General features: G+C 39.5%; 1 protein-coding gene across 1 annotated transcript; it reads right to left on the bottom strand.

Annotated features, from left to right (window-relative positions):
• Nucleotides 1-110: 110 nt before the first annotated feature.
• On the bottom strand, nt 111-15,986 carry PPID (peptidylprolyl isomerase D). The gene is made up of 10 exons (XM_069855827.1): nt 15,854-15,986; nt 13,584-13,724; nt 13,020-13,126; nt 7,941-8,129; nt 7,080-7,202; nt 5,363-5,469; nt 2,642-2,783; nt 1,024-1,110; nt 896-938; nt 111-338 (listed from the first exon to the last, which is right to left on the bottom strand). The coding sequence occupies exons 1-10, from the start codon at nt 15,936-15,938 to the stop codon at nt 250-252; spliced, it is 1,113 nt and encodes a 370-aa protein (XP_069711928.1). The 5' UTR covers nt 15,939-15,986; the 3' UTR covers nt 111-249.
• Between the last annotated feature and the right edge of the window lie 6,064 nt (nt 15,987-22,050).

Raw genomic sequence — 22,050 nt, 5'->3', positions numbered from 1 at the left:
TTAGGAAGCACTAGCTATTAAGCTGCAAAAACAACCCCAGCTGATGTACACAACAGAAACACACCTGATTTGCAAAACATGGTTATTACAGCTTAAAAAAAGAAAACCACTTCACCTTTGAGCAGTTTGTCTTTATTATGACTTTTGAGTTGTAAACACCAAAAACTGCAGTACAAGGCAAATAAAAAGCAGCTTCATTTATCCTTTTGCATGAGTTAGTGCATAGATTTAAAAGTTTAGAAAAAAGTATCAAGCGAACATTTTAGCATAAGCTGCCTTCTCTTTCTCCTTCTGGGCTTTAATCTTCTGCTTGATTTTGAGTGTTTCCGTCTGGATAGCTGCATGAAAACAAAGTCCACAATACAGTTACGCTAAGCGCTTTACATTAGCTCTCCCTATATGTCAAGACCAGGTCAGGCTGCTGCAATTCACCTATGTTATTTAATTTAATAGAACTGTATTTGATCTTCTATTAGGTCAGATACTAGCAGCAAAAAAACCCTGTCACTTTGCTATTACACCCAGTAAAGTAACCAGGTAGACAAGAGTGTAGCAAATTCTGTGTTGGCATCAATATTATGCTTATGAGCTCAAAATCTTATCCAATTAGGCCAGGGAATTAAGAAAGTTAATGAGACCCCTCTGAGGTGGTTCAAGAGGCATCCTTTTGACCTACATAAGCAAGTTGCCCAGTGCAACAGAAGAATCATGCTGTATAAAACCAGATTTTTCACCTCAGTGTGCTCTGCACTCCAGTACATCAGTGTTTAAGCTGTTAGAACCCTGCATTTTTGGCATCACACTTGTCTGATTTCCTCTTAAATGCTGCCCTGGTTAGTCTGTTGCATTCTTAAGAAAAAAGTGAAGAGTTTATAAAGAAACAGCATTATTTTACCTTTGTCTTCCGGGGCTATTTCGTGAGCTTTTTTAAGATCAGCCTTAAATGAAAGAGAAATATAAATTAATGTTCTCATTTAATGTTTAGATTTCTTTTTTAAAAAAATTAAATATTGTGATCATTACCAATGCTTCATCGAGATCTTTTATTCCCTGCCATCCTTGAGCCCGTCTGTAGAGAGCTTTAGTATTTGCTGGATCTATTTTAAGAGCCTGTAAATTTAATAGGATTATCACATTAACATTTCATATACTTCACAGCCTCCCATCTCTGCAAATCACACAATTCACACCAGCAGACAATCTCCCCAGTTGGTTTGAGGGTAGGCTGTCAAAACATGAACTGTATAAAAAGGAGTGCGTTGCTGCAGCACTGAACAGGAGCTAATCGGTTTTAATACCACTGTACTGGAAGTGGGCTGGGGGCTTTTGTGAAGGACAAGTATACACGAGCATAACATGGAACCAAGACTAACCCTACAGCTGGGAAACCAAGCGTGGGAGAGAAGAGACAGAGAGGTGGTTACAGAACACGTTCTAACCTGGCACAGCGAGACAAGGCTCAGATAGATCTAAACGTTTTCTCACCCTCAGTCAGAAAATGCCACTGTGCTAGCGTGAACAGTGTGTTAACATCAAGACAATGTGCCAGCCCACACCACTTCCTCTGTGAAGCAGTTTTTACCTAATAACATCATTGTGCTTCAGCATCCACCAGCCCTGGCTCCCTCTTCCCAAAGATCAAACCGGCACTCAAAAGGAACCCATTTTTTGTCCTTAGAAAATGTGATTATTTTAAAGAACATACTTTGGGGCAGGAGGTATGCGTTCCATAATGGCAAGTAATATGATTAATAATTTCTGCCTCTAATACTTCAACACTGTTTCAGTTCCTACCATTTTCTAGATAACTGATATCACACCACACCGTGGTTTTTTTAACTTTTCTTCTTTCCTCATCCCCCGTTTGCTCATACCGAGTATAGGTTTATGAAAGGTTTCCTTGTGATAATCAGTAGGCTATAAAGCAGGCCAGCTCTCTAAAGACCCTTCACACAGAGTAGCCAAGACTTCTGCCATCAGCATGAAGCCCTAGGAGATGCTACTTGTTATTCTCTGCTAACAGATAAGAACATTCTTTACTAGTTTCCTTCCAAACTGCAGAGGTTTACTGAATTATTTAAAGTTTCCTTAAATGAACTAAATTCTGTCAGTATGTCTGTCACTGTTCCTTTCAAGTCCTTTATCTTTCAATAGTTCCATATTTATTGTTTCTTTCCTTCATTCTTCCTTCCTATCCCCTGGTTTCATCTCACCACTAAGCATCCCTGAATAGACTTTAGATAGAAAAGTCACTTCAATTAATAAAATACAAGACAATCAAACTTAAAAGCAAGTAAAATGTCTTCCATAGAAAAGTATTCTTCTTTCGCTGAAGATAGTTTAACTCTTCATAATATAAAAACTAGTTCTGCTCTTAGGAAAGTAAACTGTCAATGGTAATGTGTGGGTTTTTTTCTGGCAAAAAGCCCTCTTCTGCTTGTTCCTAAGGAATCATTTCAATTTCAAAATCTTTCTAAAAAGCTACATACTGGAAAGTTAGTAATAACTTCACCATCAGCCTTCTACTTTCTTTACTTTCAAATCATAAGCTTGTCAGAAGACTCTTAATAAAAGCTTTGTAGCATGTCTCCATTTTTTACATAGGCCAATTGTTAATCAAAATACGAAACATTAAATTTACCTCTGAACAACTTTCAATGGCTCCCTCCCAGTCTGATAGCTTTAGTTTACAAGCGCCAATGTTTAAAGCACAGGTCAAAGCTACAGTCTTTAATTTTGGTTTGTCTGCCTCCTCTGCCACTCCTTCAGAAGCTTCTACATACCTGCAGAAAAACAGATTAACAAAGAACACATATTAGTGTTGCAACTTCTAGTTTGTTCTGCCCTTAGCTATCCTTGCACAGATGTGTGTAAACTGGCCTCTCCAAACTGGTATTTTTGAAAGCAGCTTCAATTCCACTATTACAAATATTTATTAAACTAAATACATAAGACCTACCCTGACAAAAAAAGATTAACTCACTGGCAAATGTTTTCCTGTAACTCCTATCCCTCCACTGTACTAAAAATATTCTTTTTCTTTGAGAAATGCACTATTCTAAATAGCATGAAACCACTAGAATTTCTCTCAATGACTGTTTATTCTGAAAAAAACATGTTGCTTATCAGTGGCAAAAAGTCAACACCACCACTGCACCTTCCATATTCATGGGAAGCGTCATCTATTCTTCAGCTCTCTCAGTAATATTTTAATAAGTTCAGGCATTTATGGCTAAACTCTGAAGCTAAATTTACTTTGTAAAGGAGAGTGGTTTATGAGCATTAGTATCTCCACCGTCTTTCCACTGTCTTCCTCCACGACTTTTTTCCCCTAAACTTCAACACTAGTTCAGGACTAAGCCAAATCACTTACTGCACCTGTTTCACAGGCAAACGGATAGACAAACTGTACCTCACTCTTCTTTGTTTACAATGTGCTCATGCTGTCAGTTTTTTATTTCAAGAAGCAAAGGTCTGCTGTGGATATAAAGCTCTAACTCTTTTAATGACCTACTTGATACAATTTTTGTCATTTTTTTTTTTAAATAAAATTTGTGCTTGCATGCATTCACATGTTAAGCCTGCCATGATTAACAGCCTTTGCAGATCAGTGCCTTTGCGTGCCCTGAGTGTTGCACAGTTTGTATGCAATTCTGGACCACAAAAATAAGCAACATTTAAAAAGTAAATAAAGACATTGTTTTTTCCATTTGCTGGGCATCATGCGAAAGTTGAGAACCAGGAGAGAAAAAGAAAAGGGTAAAAAGCAAAAATAGACTTATTATATCAAACTGTGTGATCTTCAAACAAAACACGCCTGTCATATTTATAAATTACACCAAAACATGAAAGACAGCAACCATTCTGCAAAAGAATTAGAGCTTCCATGTCAAAGAAATCAGTAAGATGACTATCAAAGGAGACAATAGGAACTAATGTATTTTTTGACAAAAAAAGTGTCAATTTTTGCATATAAAATAATTTCTAAAACCTCGTTAAGCAGCAATAAGACAAGAACAGAAGACAATAATGGTTACAGTTGGTAAGAAGACAAAAAACCAAATTTTGTCAGATGGTTTGCTAAGTCAGTTGTACATAATACATGGGAGATACTCTGGCAAGAGCTATTTCATTGCTATCAGTTCTGGGGAAGTGCCAGCCAAAGAGCATCATCATACATAAACTACTAGATTTCAAGATACAACAGGGCATGTCCACAAAAGTATGACCTATAAAGAAGAGCTGGAATGATCAGATTTGTTTACTCGAGAAAAGTAACTATCCTTTCCATCCACAAGGACAAGAAATCACTAAACAGAAGCTGTCTACTCAGCCTGGAAAAGCCTTCTTTGGGTCTGCTTCAGAGTGAGCAAGACAATTAATTGTGAGGGATGGCATAATTATACCTGATATTTATCTAAGAATGGGGGAAGGAAATGGACAGACACAACATAAAGTTCGTTAAAGATCTATTCCAGCCTTTTTTTTCTAAGTGACCTGAAAGATTTACATAGATATTCTATTTGCTTTGGAGTTTCTGTTGGTCTATGATAGACTTTTTGAGGGCAGCAGGAGATGTTGCATCTTGGGTTAGTATCTCTAAGTAAAAGATTCATTTTTATGCTTCATTAAGATGTAATTTGTTTGAAACACAGTCAGTTAGAAACTCAGCTGAAGTATTAAATATGCCTGACTTCTTTTTCTTTCATTCTTGTTACTGCCAGGAAAACAGCGATCAGATAGAGATAAAGGTCAAGGTAACAAAAAAAAAAACCACAAACTTTTTTCCTAGAAGCTCATATACATAAAGTAAAAAGTAAGAGAAGAAATGAGCAGTATGGAAACAAAAGCAGACACGATGAATTTGAAGGTAAGTCTCAATTATGCATGGAGTCAAGATGAGGGTAAAGAGCCGCACAAAAATGGAATAACGAATTAAGTGGACTGTCACATTTGGAGGTACTCTCTCATGAACTTACCAATTTCCTAAACCCACTATATTTTAGAAATTGGAGAAAAAGTATCTCCCTCCTTTCCTGACCATTAATTACCATGTATATTATTGTACTTTTCTTCCCAATTGTGTACCAACACAGCAAGAGTACTAAAAAAAAGAGCATTTAGTCAGTTCTAAACAATACCTCCTGGCCACAGCTCCTACCTAGCAATGAGAAGACGAATAAGTAGCTGAAATTCAACCAGATGTTTTCCAGACTAAGAAGGCTCTTTTTTTGAAAAAAAAAACCCAAAAACAAAAAAAACCCCAAACACAGCCACAGGCACTTCTAAAATGCACACAACATTGCTTGACAGCAGCATCAATTTGGCTTGCAGAATCTACCTGATTGAATGATAGCCTTACCGTAAACTTTTACTATATTTTTTAGCTGCCACTGCCCAATTCTGCGATTTGAAGAAAGTATTTCCTATATTCTTTATGTCTTCTGCTATGGCCACAATCTTGTCAACCTAATAAAATAGATGGGAAATATACAGTATGAATGTACTTACAAAAGAAGTCTTGATTTACTTAATATTTAGCAGTAAGATCCTATGTTCGTCCTCTTTCAAAGATTACTATAAACTCTCAGAAAAATATTCCAATTTTAGACAAATATTAGCTTCAAGCTATTCCTATAATTTTCTTTACTTTATATAACACAAGGGTCTGAAAGACTCAATTCCTAATGAGTTTTCTACAGTATAAAGGGTGAGAAAATAGCAGACAACACAGCAGTTCAAGTCCTTCCCCTAAATGATGCTACCCAAACAGAGCTATTCATAAAGGTGTTGACCATTGTTCATAGAAGACACATTAACAAAGTATTCAAGCAAGATTGCCTTATTCCTGAGAAAATTTTGTCTTCTGATTCTCAAAGCAGTATTGGTTAGCTGAACTTGCACGCTCTCAAACTGCAAGTCACATCAACACAATTCTCCATCTCTCAAAACACTTAAAACATCTACGGAAGGAGAAGAACAACTGTCTGTCCACAATGAAAATGAAATCCACAATTTCTGTTTCCAGAATGGCATACATTTCAAGTGTTAAGTTACCTTTCCAGTGGAATTGAACAGTTTATAATTACTGCTCTCTATACCACAGTTGTCTTAAGCTCTGTCAAATGTATATATTGCCATTTGCAATACTATCTGTTTACACGTTCACTCTACTAGAACTAATGATCCCAAAAAAACCCAGTCACAGCACAAGACCGATGTCACCATGGTTTCTATAGTTTCTATGAACAAGTTTAAAGCAGGCAGGCACTTGACAAGTTCAGTTCTGAACCACATCAAATGCTATCCAAAAACATTTTCACAAGCTAAAGTGCTTCTCAATAGCCAGATACAAGAAGTTTCTAGTTCCTACCTTTTCATGTTTTTTCACTATTCTGTTTCCAATTCTGTATTTGGAATCTACACATGCAACCCCCTTTCCTCCCCTCTCACAGAACACTGTTTGATTTGCACAGTTTGTCTATATCACTTTCATGATAAAGTAAAAACCTGCAGAAGAGCTGCTTCCACCAGTCTGCTCCCTAATTCTCAACAACAGGTCCTCCTTCAGTTTGAGCAACCTGAAGAGCAAACAACTCCTGGGAACTGAGATCCACTACCTCTGATGTAGCAACTATCTTTTAAAAAGGTTGACCCTTTATTATTTCTACTAGGTGAGGCAAAATCTTTTTAAGGGTGGATACTTAAAAAGTTGCACAGAAAAAGTGTGTAGGTACAATATTGTTAGTCATCTGCAGGGTGGAGTTCTAGTAATTAAAAATTGTCACTACAGCAATAAAAAAGTAAAAAGAAACAACAGAAAAAATAAGTGTAAGAAGAATAAGTAATTGTGGGGTTAGTTACTGGGGAGAAAATAAACTGCATTTAGCACTGAAAAAGAAGAGATAGCAATCCTCTCCCTCAGCATTCTTTCCTAAAATTGAATGTCACCACTGAATCAGGGCATTAATTGATTTTTAAGAAAAAAGGCTCAGTAAACATCATCACAGGCAATATGTCAACTCAGATTACCCACAAGTCTTGCATTCTGTAAAGTACCTTAAAAGAAAAATACGTACATCTTTCAAGTCTATATCTGAATCTTCAGGAAAATCTGGATGAGCATCTCCAGATCCATCCTGGGGAACAATTCCCCAGTCATCTCCTTCCTTGAGCTCTCCACATTCTGCAATGACGCACAACTGTAAAAATAAAGTGTAAACAGTAGTATTGATTATTAAAACAATTAAAAAAAAATTCCACAACTTTGACTGCTCTTTGAAATTAAGTAAAAATGGTTTTTCAGAAACCCATCATTAGCTTATCCTTATCAAAAGGCTTTTATCACAGAAAGCGTTGCCTTCAGAGGAGCAGCACTCCAAGAACACGCTTCACGGAAGGGCTGGAAGAAGACCTGACAGCAAGCTGAGCTGCAGCAAAATGCACAACATTGAAGTTATACTTACTATATTACAGAAGACATTTCTTTCTTAAACTGCCAAGTCTTCTAAAGTTACAGAGGTATTATTAACCACAAAGCAACATGACCTACACTCTCGACTGCTTTTCTAGAAATATACCAACTTCTGACATAAAACTCATAAGAATTACATATCACTTAGGTAGGGCTGTGAATTCCATCTTTTAACTTTGTCACCCATCTTACACTTCTAGCTGGGCATTTCCACCTTCACCATGATAAAAGCTTCCACCCTCACAGCTGTGTTAAAAATAAATATAAATTGATTCTTCGTGCAGGGGAAATTTCCAGCAAAAGAACAAAAGCTTCTTAATAAGGACAGTAAATAGAAATTAACACTGTTAGTAAAAATAACTGGTTAATGTTTAACAGGTCTAAACGTTACACCAAGCATTTAGAAGAAATGAATATACATCATATAAGAATAAAATCATTCGTGAGAGCTTTGGATTTTACTCGCCTTAGCAGGATTCTCTCCTTTTACTTCAACGTTTTCTAATACTTTAACTACACCCATTCCTTTGATCACTTGGCCAAACACCACATGTTTCCCATCCAGGTGAGGAGTAGGTACCGTTGTAATAAAGAACTGAGAACCATTTGTACCAGGTCCTGCATTTGCCATGCTCAGCAGCCCTGGTTTATCATGCTGCATTGGGGGAAAGACATATAAAAGATCTGTTATGAAACCATACACAAGATTCTATAAGGCTATTAGTACATATAGCAAGGACAGCATAACGACAACCAGACAGCTACGTATAGTTGGCAACTAATTTTACCTACCATGACTGAAGAAAGCAAAGGCCCAGCTCTGCATCTTTACTTGCCACCTAGACGTCTAGCAAGCAGAACCACGTGCGTGAATTGATGCTGACACCTGTCTGCTTCTTGCACGCTCAATCCCCTGCACAGCTGGTGAGTTCAGACAGATCACCCAAGAGATTTGTGTAGTTCCTCACTGGATTATTCAAGACCACTGGCCATCACTTAAACCACCTTTAATGTTACACTGTCAAGATGAGTATGTATTTTATAAGGGATAATCACACTAATTTATGTTGTAAAACCGTGAGGTTTAGGGGATTCTGGTTTTATTACTTAGAGGGTGGTTGGTTCTTTTAACTCCTTCACTTTCCTAGAGTACCAGTTTTTATACTGTTGGTATTTTAACCATCTAATTATTTTGGCTCATGCTGCTAGGCCACAAACTGACAATTTATTTAACAGCTCAGCCTGAGAAGATACTGTTTATCTTGTTTCCCCTGCTTCTAAGAAAGGTGATACTATGGGGAGGAGAGGGGGAAAAAAAAAAAAGGTGTATGACAGCACAAAGAAGATAGAAGCAGAAATTGCTATGGCGAACACCTCAAAGCTCAATGTGCAGTTGATCAGTTTGAGTCAAGTCTGAAACAGCTGTATTTAAGCATCTGGTTCATCCCTATAGTCTCTACTACTGTTGTTTTGAAAACTGTTTTCCCACGCAGTGTTTGGATTTCCATGGTAGTAGGGATAACACCTTGCTCGAGGTGTTCGCCCAGTCATATGGCACAATGAATCTAAATATTTCAACCAGGATTTGTCTCAGGAACTGTGGGAAAAGGCTGTACAGCTAAAAGTGCACCTCGCCAACATAAAGCTACCAGAATCATTTTGATTTTGTCTCTTCTAATCTTGAAACTCATCCTGGGAATTGGAGACGGCAAACGACAGAGAGGAAACCTGTTTTCACAGCAAGAGAAGGTATCAGGTAGCAAGCCTGCAGGAATGCAGCCTCCAAAACAAATATCTGACACTTTGTATTGTAGTTGCTGACAAACAGTCAGAAGGGGTTCCTCTATTGGAGATATTTGCACATAGCATTTGAGGCTGGTCACTGATTCACTGTCCAAGAAATAGAATAAGACCTGTAAATCTTACTTCTTTTTTTTTTTTTCAATTGCAGCTAATGCTAGACAGCAATGGTTTGTAAACAATGAGTCAAGGAACAATAGGCTCTGGTGTTGCCTTTCACTTGTATTTCTTCTTTTCGTTTGTGAACATTTGGAGGACAAGTTGGAAAGTTAGGAACAGCAGCCTCATGGTTCTGATCTTCACATTTCCATGCAACCTCATTTTGTTTGGGACCAAGTCTCAAAATTAGTTCCATTATCAGAGTCCCTGTTTATAAACAGAACTGTTGTCACACATGCATTTTCTTTCTATAAGTAAAAAAAACACAGAAAGATAGAGTGTCTTTCCTGTGATGGTCTCTGCTTGTCATTTTGCAATCTCATAAATATAGTAAAAAAAGTCAAAAAAAGATCAGATTCTCTGACAAATTCAAGGCTGGCAAAACTATGCCACAGTAAACAACACTGATTTGAAGACTGCGTAAGCTTGGTGTTCCACAATAGCACAGCTGGAAAAGTGACACCAAAAAAGGAGCGGTGGAATTGGTCTGACATGGTAAGCTGACTACTGACAAAGTCTACCAGCTTATTGCAATTTACAGGCAACCACACAAACACAAGAACAACAGGTAGTTCCGGTGACCTCGAGCATTAACCAAAACAATTCACTCTTGTCTGAGACAGTACTTTGAGAACACTTCGCAGGACTTCTAGATTAAGTGCAAGACCCAGTGAATGTATATGTAGTAGAGGCATTTTAACTCACACTAAAATCCTAACATACTTTGCCAACAGATGATGGGAATTGAGCTTCCAGACTCTATGAAAGATCCAAGTGAGTTCTTCAACTCATCCCTGGCACACTGACAACTTTTGCTACAGCTGAGCAGTCAGAGAAGTATAGCAATGGGGATCACTTGCATTCCATTCATAACTACCTCTAGATCTCACTTGATAGTACAACCAAAGAAGTAACAATAACAGTCTTCTTCAGGGAGCGAAAGATTCTGTGACAAGGACCAATGCAAAACGTTAAGCGGCAGTGCTATGAGCACCACCATAATAAGTGTCAAACTTCAGAGAACATAGAACCATAGAATGGTCTGGGTTGGAAGGGACCTTAAAGATCACCTAGTTCCAATCCCCCTACCATATTTCACAAATGTAATTAACTCCATGAAGAATGCTGGAGCTACATTTCCAGTTTTTACTCTGAACTTGGTAATGGACTCCGATGCCACGTTAGTGGAGGACTAACATATTTTCTTTTCCTAAAATAGTCTTTGTAGGCAAGCACAACTGCAGCTAGGGCTTTCTTCTAACCACAGGACAACAACGTCTCTAAGTTTTTTAGTCAGTGGTGTTGAGGAGTCATTCATCCACTTGGGTCAGAGCAACCCCAAGCAAAGCTATAGGCTTGGGGAAGAATGGCTGGTAAGCTGCCCAATGAGAAAGGATCTGCTGGTATTGTTCAACAGCCACCTGAATATGAGCTAGCAGTGTGCCCAGGTGGTCAAGACAGCCAATAGTATCCTGGCTTTATCAGAAATAGTGTGGCCAGCAGGACTAGGGAAGTGATTGTGAGCCTGTACATTGGTGAAACCACATCTCAAACACTGTGCTCAGTCTTGGGCCCCTCACTACACGGAGGACATTGAGGTGCTGGAGTGTCTGCAAAGAAGAGCAAAGAAGCTGGTGAAGGGGCTGGAGCACAGGTTTTGTGAGGAGAGGCTGAGGGAACTGGAGCTGTTTAATCTGGAGAAAGAGAGGCTGAGGGGAGACCTTATCACCCTCTACAACTACCTAAACAGAGGTTGTAGTGAAACAGGTGTCAGTCTTTTCTCCTAAGCAACAAGCAACAGGATGAGAGGAAATGGCCTCAAGTTGCACCAGGGGAGGTTCAGATAGATATCAGAAAAAAATTCTTCACAGAAAGGGCTGTCAGGCATTGGAACAGGCTGCCCAGGTTGAGTCACCATCCCTGCAGGTATTTAAAAGATGTGCACATCTCGTGCTTAGTGATATGGTTTATAGTGAAAGTGGCAGTGCTAGGTTAAGGGCTGGACTTAATGTTCTTAAAGGTCTTTTCCAATCTAAATGCTTCTGTGACTCTATATTTTATCACATAATAACACAATATGAAAATGGTTAATGCCAATGCTGGGAGTTGTTACACCTACAGCAGTGGGTGTCCTGGCTGAGGAGTACTTGTAGAACATATTATTTTTGTTGTTTCCAAGTAGTACTCCCATCCAGGTTTGAAACACAATTACTAATAGTTCCTGCACAGGGGATTTCTTCCAGCCACACAGCCCTTTACACACAGCTGAGAACAGAGATGAGCACTCAGAAAAATTATTACAGTTGCCACTTTTCTGCAGAACAGCTAAGTCTGCTAGCCAAATAATAGTCACAGTGTACAGGTAACACTTTCTGAGACCTTCAAATACTGTATAAATTGTAGGCTTAAAGTACACAGACCCGCTGTACGCTATGATGAAAAGCAGACTTCTTCCCTTTCTGTGATACCCATTTTTAAGGAAAGGTAGAACTAAAATGCTTAAAAAAATCACTTAAGAATACAGAAGGCAAACATTCCTCCTCCAAAAGCATAAAAAATAAGTCAATCTTATGTCAAAAGACAGATTCTGGAGATAACAATTGCATTTGATTTTGATGACAAAAAGCAGCCTGAAGAATGGTAATCAACAGTTGAAGGTTATGCCTTTGCACAAGAAACCAGAAAAGACACAAGACGTGTCCTGAGAAAACTGCTGATCAGAAGTTGTACTTGCTAAGTACTGGTGTCACTAGATGTTGATTTTGAGGACAATCACCATTTTAGAATTTCCTACTCTCGCAGCACAGCTCCTTCCTATCTTCCCACAGCTGGGCTGGCAAAACCGCTTGAGGGACTGCAGTAATGGTTGCTAACAATGAAATAGTGACCTCCTATAGAGAAGTGGGAATAGATAATGGGAGGGGGAAGAATTTCTGCTACCAAAGCCAGCCTCTCTTAAAATGACATCCTCAAATTGAGATCTTTGCATATTCAAAAACTTGCTTTATTCACAGCAGATTTTTCCAGCATTTTGGGTGGCAAAAAAGACATCTATAAACAGCCTTTCACTTCGCACATAATTGAAAATAACTTTCTTTTAAATTTTCCTTTGTATTAACTCTGTAATCTACCATGGATTCCCCATTTCTTAAGACAGGTATTTCTCACACTTAATCCTATGAATATTATTAGTATATGGAAACAAAAAAAAAAGCATAACATCCATTTAATGCTAACATACTGTATAATACTGACAAAATCCACTTTTTAAAAATAATATCCCTACTTCAATGAAAACTAAAGCATTGTTTCAAATTAATTTCTGATGGTGCAATTACAAGAAAATTTAAATGATGCTTGTCTTAATGAGGTTGACCTTACTTTACATGCATTCATACAAGTATTTGTTTTGTGTTCAACAAAGACTTTAAGGACAAGTTATTTTGGGGTTTTTTTTCTACTTTTCTTTCCATTGCTCAAAAATACCCTAACCTTGGACTAAAGAGCACTAATTCTGAACTTGAAGAAAAATGAAAGTCACAGAAAAGTCAAAGACAGAATAAAATCAGTATTTTCAATACAGTACCTTATAATGAAAGTTTTCATCTTCAAATTTTTCACCATATATACTTTCTCCACCTGTGCCATTTTGGTTTGAGAAATCTCCACCTTGCACCATAAATTGCTTAATAACTGTAAAAGAGAATAATTATAATATATAGCAGCAAGGCAGGAAAGGCACAAAGAAAAACAATTCAAATGTGATACTGAAAAACAATTCAGCAATCCCTGTCGCCATCACCTCCACCTAAATAAAACAAAACAAACATCTCTTATTTATCAAGTGTCCCCTATGTAATTCTTTTCAGTTGACAACATTTAATATTTAATTCTTTACCTGAAATTCATTTCAACCTATTCACAATTCACAGTAAACTAGTTTCACTACTACTAACTTCCTAGTAAATTTATAATTTACTATTGTCAATTTACTATTGCACGGTAAGAATATTTAGCCCTTAGGAGGATCAAAAAGTCAAAAACATACTTTCAGTCAAGTTAATTCTTAAGCAAGTGCTTTGAAATATTATTTGACATTATTTCAAATACTTCTGTTACGAACAGCAAAGCAGGATTTTGTAGAACTTACTTCTGTGGAAGGGACATCCTTTATAATGAAGAGGTTTTCCAGTGGTAGGCCCTGTTCCTTTCTCTCCTGTACATAACGCACGGAAATTTTCAGCAGTTTTAGGTACAATGTCAGCAAATAATTCAAAGACAATGCGTCCAACTGAAATGACAAGGAGAGAATGAGACATATTTTTAAGTCTTGTCCTCAGCATAGTGATGTGTTTAGCATTACAGGGCAAAGAACTTTCAGACTTGATTATTTTTATTTAATTACTATTAAATGTACATTTTGGGGTTGTTTCAAGGCATTCACTGGCAGTTAGATTAGGTTTTTAGCAAGGTTATTATCAACAATGAATTCTGCCAAAATCTACTAAAAATGCCTAATGCATTTTCTGCCAAAAAATGTGTGAGAAATCACACATAAATATATTAAAGTCAAATTATATATATTAACATGCATACTTATTTTATCTAATTTAACATAAATCTGTAGCTCATTCAATCAAAAATGAATACAATAAAAAAGACTGGTTTCGTGAAGATTTTTATTTGATCAGAAAGCTTATGCTAAACATGTACGCTAATGCTGCCCCTTATTTTCTTAAGCCCCAAATTTACTAGGACACAGTGATACTTAATGTGCACAGGAATGATGGCAATTTACAGTCACAAGCAATCATTAAATCAAAAAATGTACATGTTTTAAACTAGAGGAAGTGAAACTGGAGTAGCTAACAGATCCTGTAATAGTCAGTAAATAGATTCTGTGTCAAATTCTCATCCCTTCACAAATTGGCTTCTCGGAGAGCTACTTCTCACTACTAGCAGCCACTGTCAGTTGACGCTCCTGTTTTCTCATCAGCCTCACAGTCAATTAGTCAACATCACTTCACTCTACCAGAAGCTAAATGTAAATATATTAATTTTAATTAATACAGGAATGAAAACAAATGAGACAACTGAACGTCAATAAAAGGCAAATCATCTAACAGACTTTCTCCTTTTATTCTTTTTAGTAGCAGAATGACTGAGAATAGGCAACATCTTGACAAAAGGGCAGCATTCATCTCTACCCGTACAAATTCTAAAAACCTACGCTTTCAAATATTCCCCCAGCTTCCATGTGATTGCTTTCTTATTTCCATTTTGACCGTTTGCCCAGATTTTCTTATGACATCTGGCAACACTGTCAATGCCAAGAGAACAGCTGGAATCACTGTTTTGCCTGAACTTTCACCTCTGCAGGCGATCACTGCCCAGCGCACCCCAGGCCGGCAAACCAGGTCCTCAGGACACAGGGGTGGGTGCAGCCATCCACAAGTCTCAGCCTGACAAGAGGCTTGCTTGGGTCCAGCCCAAGCTCGTCTCACCAGCAGCATGTGCAGGCAGCATGGCAGGGACCTATACCAGGTGAGGCCCTGTGCCAGTCTGCTGCACTTAGTATGGAATGGTTCGGGTTGGAAGGGACCTTAAAGATCATCTAGTTCCAACTCCCCTGCCATGGGCAGGGACACCTCCCACCAGGCCAGGCTGCCCAAGGCCCCATCCAACCTGGCCTTGAACATTTCCAGGGATGGGGCAGCCACAGCTTCCCTGGGCAACCTGTGCCAGTGCCTCACCACCCTCATGGTGAAGAAATCCTTTCAAATGCCTAGCCTAAATCTGCCCCTCTGCAATTTAAAGCCATTGCCCCTAGTCCTCTCACTACAAGCCTTTGTGAACAGTCCCTCCCCAGCTTTCTTGTAGCCCCTTTCAGGTACTGGAAGGTCGCTATAAGATGTTCTCAAAGCCTTCTCCAGGATGAACAAGCCCAACTCTCTCAGCCTGTCCTCATAGGGAAGGTGTTCCAGCCCTCTGATCATCCTTGTAGCCTCCTCTGGACCCGTTCCAACAGCTCCATATCCTTCTTATGTTGAGGATTCCAGAACTGGATACAATACTCCAGATGAGATCTCACAAGAGAGGAACAGAGGGGCAGAATTCCCTCCCTCGCGCTGCTGGCCACGTTTCTTTTGATGCAGCCCAGGACACGTTTGGCCTTCCGGGCTGCGAGCGCACATTGCTGGCTCATGTCCAGCTTCTCATCCACCAGCACCCCCAAGCCCTTCTCCGCAGGGCAGCTCTCTCTCACATCACCCTCCATCCTGTGCTGGAACCGGGGATTGTCCCGCTGCCCCGCGGACACCAGCCCCGGCCCCGCCGCCTCCCTCTCCGCCCCCCGGGCCCTGGCCCCGGCGGGGAGGCCTCGGCCGGGCGCCGTCCTCGCTGCCCGCGCTCCCGCCCCACCTCGCTCGCCCCCGACGTCCACGTCGAAGAAGGTGCGGGGGTTGCCGGGGTTGCCGGGCCGGCTGAGAGGGGAAGGGTTCAACATGTCGCCGCCGCCGCTGAGCGCTCCGAGCGCTCCTCCCCCCGCCGCGGGATGGAGTCGGTGGGGGCGGGAGGCGGCAGGCGGCGGGCGCGGGTCAATGGAGGCGCCCCCGGCTGGCGTGCATCATGCCGAGGAAAATAGGCTCCTTCCTTGAGGATACCTGAAGGGGGCCTGCGAGAAAGCTGGGGAGGGGCTGCTCGCGACGTAGCGGGGAGAGGGAATGGTTTTAAATCGGAAGGGGAAAGATTTAGGTTAGACATAAGGAAGAATTTCTTCACGCCGAGAGTGGTGACGCGCAGGCACAGGTTGCCCAGGGAAGCTGTGGCTGCCCCATCCCTGGAGGTGTTCGAGGCCAGGTTGGATGGGGCCTTGGGCAGCCTGGGCTGGTGGGAGGTGTCCCTGCCCATGGCAGGGGGGTTGGAACTAGATGATCTTTAAGGTTCCTTCCAACCCGAACTATAATATGAGTCTATGATTCAATATATACACACACAGCAAAAGCCTGGAAAGGTGGGTAAAGACAAGGATTCTTTTAATTTTGCCTGGTTTTATGCTTCGTGAGAGAAATGCAGGCTTTGTGAAAAGCTGTGACCTGCAGAAATCCCGGCAAATTGTCAAAACTGACTGTCACCACATAAACGGAAACACTGCATAACTCCAGTCATCTTAAGGTCTGAAAACAAAATGTATTTCTTCCCGGAGTATGAACATCAAGATAATTGCTCCAAGGCAAATGATCTCTTTCAGCCACTTGTGTTGACCAAGAGTTGTGAAAACCATCAACAAACTTTGCTGGGACATCTCAAGGTGCAGAATGCCCAGGCAGACAAAGGGTCTGCGTGGCCACAGCCTGTGCTCACAGGCATCATGAGAGTGAGCTGTGTGTTGAGGCAAAAGCAGAAGGGGCAGAGCAGTGCTGGGATCCAACTCTTGCAAAAACTTACAGTCCTTCTAGGAATGCTGATGATCAAAATGAGCCTCCCTATTCTTGGACTTCTCTAATCCATCCCAGAAACCTCCACATTCATCTTTTATTCATTATATCCTCCAAAGGCTTTCTCTTCTAATTCATGTCATCTTTATATGTTTGGACTTGAGCTTCGTCAATCTGGTTTTAATCTCTCTCTCTGTATGTTTTCAATATCAGATGTGTCAAAGGGCAGTTCTAATTCCCAGATCGAAATAAAAGAGAAAGTAATATTGGTATTAATAGCAGTGCAGTCCATACGCAACATCGTGATCATTCCCACAGCCTCTGTACAGATGTTGAACAGAAGAGGTTATCAGTACCAAGTGCTGTTGCATATTGCATCTGGGAACCCTTAACAGGAGGAAAAGCCATCTGCTACCATCTGGGAACAGTTAGTGAGGAATCACTGGAACCACACTAAGGCATTTCTCTCTCTGAGCCAGGTCATGCTGCTGTTTCAGGAATTTCACATGCTCCACTGTGTCAAAGGCCACCAGAGCTTTGAGTCATCTCTAAGTCACCAGGCATCTGGTCATGGTCACTGGCTTGAGATATTTTTATCATTATGCTTAGCATAGGTGACGTGCAGTGGCGTAGGAGAAGTGATCTTAGTGAGGCAGTTGCTAGCCAAGTGAGTACAGTCTAGAAGAGATTTCTTTAGCAGACATCAGAGTAATGTGTGTTTTGTTGGGGGGTGTGTGTGTCCCCCGCAAGAGCTGCTGGCAGCTTCCTCTCAGGAAGAAGTAGTGATTCATTCTTCCAGGAGCAGACTTACACAGTCCCTGCAGTATTTTTCTTGCCAAGTTGGAATAGTCTAGATTCTTGACTAGTATTTCATATTACAGTAGTTTTTCAGAAGTCCCTATGTGAAAGATACTTTAGAAGTACAAATAAAGAGGCAATCCCTGTGCTAATTTGAAGATGTGAGCTGAACAAGAGAGAAATTGAGCAACTCTCAGTGTCAGCAGGAGGTTCGGGAAAATATGTGAGCTGAATATATATCCCTGAAGCACTGCAGTAGCATAATTACTATACATATTAATGTATAGACAGATCGTAAAATACAAGTATAGTCTGACTTTGTCAAGAATTTACTGAGTAATTTCATGTTCAAATTAATATATTAAATTGTGTGCAACACTGATAGATAAATAATCTCTTTCAAAGTCAGGCTTACTTTGTAAAGTCCTCTAAAATCTGTTTTCAAGCAAATTGCCTTTGTGATCCTCTAATGCTTTCTGATCTTGTAATTTAAAAATATTCCCTATCACCAAAATATCTCCATATTTAGACACTTCCAATAGTTTACGTAACAAATACTTGTAAAGCAGTGCATTAAGAATAGCCACTGTAACTGAATTGTCTGTTACATGCTTTAATTCAGAGTTTTATTTTCCTACACATAAAGCTTTGGCTACCCAATAAAATTAGTTTGGGTATTATCATTAGATAAACGTGTGTTGGAGATCCCTTCCACCAAGTACGATAATACTCCACCAAGTATGATACTCCAGCCTAATTGAACTAAAAAAAAAATCAGTCAGAGCAAAGGATGTGGATCAACTATGTCCAGCCAGTTATAAAATCTTCATTTCCACCTCTTCTTTCCTCCCTGACTATGGAAGCTATCATTGAGAAATGCATATATCATCCTAAAACTTGTACTCTGATGGAAGACACAATAAACAAATTTATTTCATAATTATTCTAGCCTGTCAAATAGCATTCATGGAAGAATAAACTGTAAAATAAAGATTATTTATAATAGTTGCTGATTGTGTAAGATGGGCAAATATGTACACATTCACAGTAGGATTTTTGCTTTTTCTTTCATTTTCTTTCTCATCTTTTCACCTCTAAATCTGTATTGATGCTGTGAAGAAAACAGAAGACTTTCATTCCACCAGAAGGTGAGTGCTTTGGCTCAGTGCAGAACTGCATTGTCTAAGGATATTAAAAACATTTTGGTTTGTGTAGGAGTAATTGTACGTTTGTGGGGTTTTCACTGGACTGAATTGTAGCTTCAGAATACAGCCCAATGGAGTATTGATGGGATCCACCTGACAAGCAATGGAAACACATCCCTCACCAGCTTTTCAGAACAGCTATCAGGAAGTTTCCAATATGCAGATTTTTGTTAACAGTCTTGGTAAGGATGCTTTCACTGCTTGCTGTGCAATAGAGCAGCCACTCAGCCTTTCCTGTACCGTGTGACACATAGGTTGCATCATGTGCTGTTCCCATGTGACCTGGCACATCCAGTGTGTCATCTTCATGCAAGAGACATCAGACAAGAGAGAGAAAAACAGATATGTTATCTTGGCAGCAGGCATATTTTTCCCCATCTTCACCAAGTCTTCTTGTACATAAAGCTGAATAAAGAGGTCCCAGATTAACCCCATACTGAACGGCTGTTGACTCTGAGCTGATCCCTCTAAGCTGTATTAAAATGCAATGTTAAACAAAGAACCATATGTTCTTGTCTCAAGATGTTTTGAAAAGAAAATTTTCTACACAAAGCTGACATAATATGACAGAAATTGAAAGAAAAGTCATGCATTTACTCGTCACTAATTTTCAGATACGCGGATCTCTAAGAAGAAATGGTTTAGCTAAGACTAAAGCAAAAATAAGCAGACTTTTAAGCTACATGTTTTAGATCTGCTTAAAACATGTTTTAGAGGCACATAAGCAGAGTTGCATTTGGGACCCCCAGGGCCATGAGAAGTCATGGCAGGGAGTGCCTGTGACTTGTGATTAACAGTCCAAGCCATGGCTTGCAAGAAGGAGAGGCCTGAAGTGTTAGCCACCTCTGGCCACTGTTGCCATAGTGCTGATGCGAGATGTCAGTTTTGTTGCTGAATTCCTGCCTTCACTTTTGATGCAAATGTATGTATATTAATACGATTTCATCTAAACATATAATGCTGTTTATCATAGTTGTCACTGAAAGCTAATAAAATATCAGTTATGATGATTATATTCTTTATTATGTAGAAAACCTTTTTGGTATGCATCTGATTTGGGTAGGATGAAGTCCAAGGTGAACTACTTCAGAATGGATTTAAAGACAAGAGTCCAGCCAGCAAACAATAAGTCCCACAAGGGATTTCACTGTTGAAAATCTGGGGCGTGAGGATTTCCAGCTAGGCTTTGGATAGCGTCCTTGGCAGGAGGCTTAGCAGTACCATCTATCGATGCTAATAACTCTGTTGTAGAGAGGAACCAAACCTGGTTCTAAACACGTGTTTGAAGATTCACAGGTACGTATATCTTCAGGCACTTCTGGAGGAAAAAGTAGTGTCCTTTTGCTTCAGGAAGTTTGAAAAGATAAATACGTAACAGTAGTGATTTCAGAGGACTGTAATTGCTTTCAGACAATCCCAATTGTCACCATATTACTTAATATTTATATTATGGTGACTGAAAGAAGACATCCCTTATCTGGCCTTCTCTCTATTTAAACATGAAAGACTTGAAAATAAAATGTTTCAGTACAGACACTAATACTTCCCAGTAATTTTGACACAGTTAAATTAGTATTTACCTTTTCAGCTGACTGTATGTTCTATGTAAAATGACAGTGAAACTACTTGTCTCTATTAAGGCAGCACATTTGTGGCACTGTTCTGGGCCTGGGAAAAGTTGCTGCAGCCGCAGTGCAAGCTGTGTAATGCTCCATTTGATGGAGGCTGAGAAAGCTGGTTTGCAATCCCAGACTCTCCATTTCTGTTGGTTTCTGCCCCTGCTTGCAAAGTAGAATACATTTCATAATAGGTTTTAAAGTTCTCTGTGGAGTAATTGAGGCTTAACATACTAAATAGTAATAATAGCTGTATGGAGAGAGAATAATTCTAGACATTTTTGATATAATATTTTACTTGGCATGTTTGAATTAGCAATAAATATAGCATTTTATTTATTTTACAGAATCCAAAATGTTGCTGATGCATTGCAAAGTGTAGCAAGATTTAGGTGCCTTCATGTAACTTACAAAGCGTGTGTCACCACACTAAGCAGTGAGTCATTAACAAGCATCCTGGATTAACCAATTTTTTGTTAAATCTTCAGAGTTTACCTGTTCTGGACTCTGGCTCCAAAGCCTAGTTCTGACAAGAAAGGTTTAGAAGCATTTTGGACTTGTGTGTTCAGGACTGAGAGGGATGGAAAGGAAGCACCTGTAACAGAACTCAAAAGTTTCATCCAGGTCTAAGTGACAGGGAGGCAAAGGGTAACTTAGGAGACTTGCCTTTTAACCCAAGGCTATAAAACCTAGTTCCTACATTTTCAGGAGAGAACCTTCAGGGAAATTTATGCTCTATGAGACACAGAAATAATTATCCAAGCATCCAGCTATTCCAGGATTTGAATGATCCTTGTTAAGTATTGACAACTTTCTAACAAAGTCCTATGTAGTTCTACATTAAGAACCTGGCTCCTTTTCTGACTGATGTTTCATCATTTACATTGTCTTTCTCTGCACAGGAGTCTGACCCTTAGTCAGAGTATTACAAATAAGGTTTTGATTCTTACATGCCACATTTTTATTTCCTGTCTTTCCTAGAAGACTGAGGGGTGTAGAAACATTATCTTGCTGCAAATGGCCTTTGCTTGGCAGATGGTATGGCTTTTATCTTTACATCTGCTCATATTTTGCATTCTTGAGTTAGTGAGAAATCACTGCATTTGCTTTGCCAGGTGTTCTCTATAGCCAAACTCTGTTTGGGATGGGACACTGACTGTGAAATTTATTTCATATTCCTTTGCTGATTCTGCTGTGTTTTCCACATTATATTTTTTTTTTTTAAGAAATAACCTTCAGAACATAAGTCTCAATGTTTTGTAATCAATTTCAGACCACAGTGACTGTCACACATGTAAACAGAAAATACTGAGAACTAATTTTGCACTGATCATCAGCCAGCATGTAGTGTACATTTACAGTGCCATTTTTGCTCAGACCACGTGTATTTTTGAAGAGGGTATCCCAGTTGTCCTCACTTGTCTTTGTCTTTCTTCACATTTTGGAGTGGCATCTGAGCATACGAAGTGGATCATTTTTGGATGAAACTAAATCAGACGTTTTTCAGAAACACACTCAGTATGCTCCAACTACTGGTAGTCGTTCTGCTCACAGGACCAGAT

The sequence above is a fragment of the Phaenicophaeus curvirostris genome, chromosome 4 (assembly GCF_032191515.1).
Source record: "Phaenicophaeus curvirostris isolate KB17595 chromosome 4, BPBGC_Pcur_1.0, whole genome shotgun sequence".
Classification (NCBI taxonomy): Eukaryota; Metazoa; Chordata; class Aves; order Cuculiformes; family Cuculidae; genus Phaenicophaeus; species Phaenicophaeus curvirostris.
Note: the sequence above shows the minus strand (reverse complement) of the source record. Positions and strands in the feature narration are given on the sequence as shown.

Bases quoted from the DNA above. Each gene is read 5' to 3' on its own strand.
- PPID (XM_069855827.1), bottom strand. From the start codon at position 15,938: ATGTTGAACCCTTCCCCTCTCAGCCGGCCCGGCAACCCCGGCAACCCC. The intron at 8,130-13,019 runs GTACTGTATTGA...CCCCCAATGCAG, and splicing joins ATGAAAACTTTCATTATAAG to CATGATAAACCAGGGCTGCT. The intron at 939-1,023 runs GTAATGATCACA...CTTTCATTTAAG, and splicing joins AAGATCTCGATGAAGCATTG to GCTGATCTTAAAAAAGCTCA.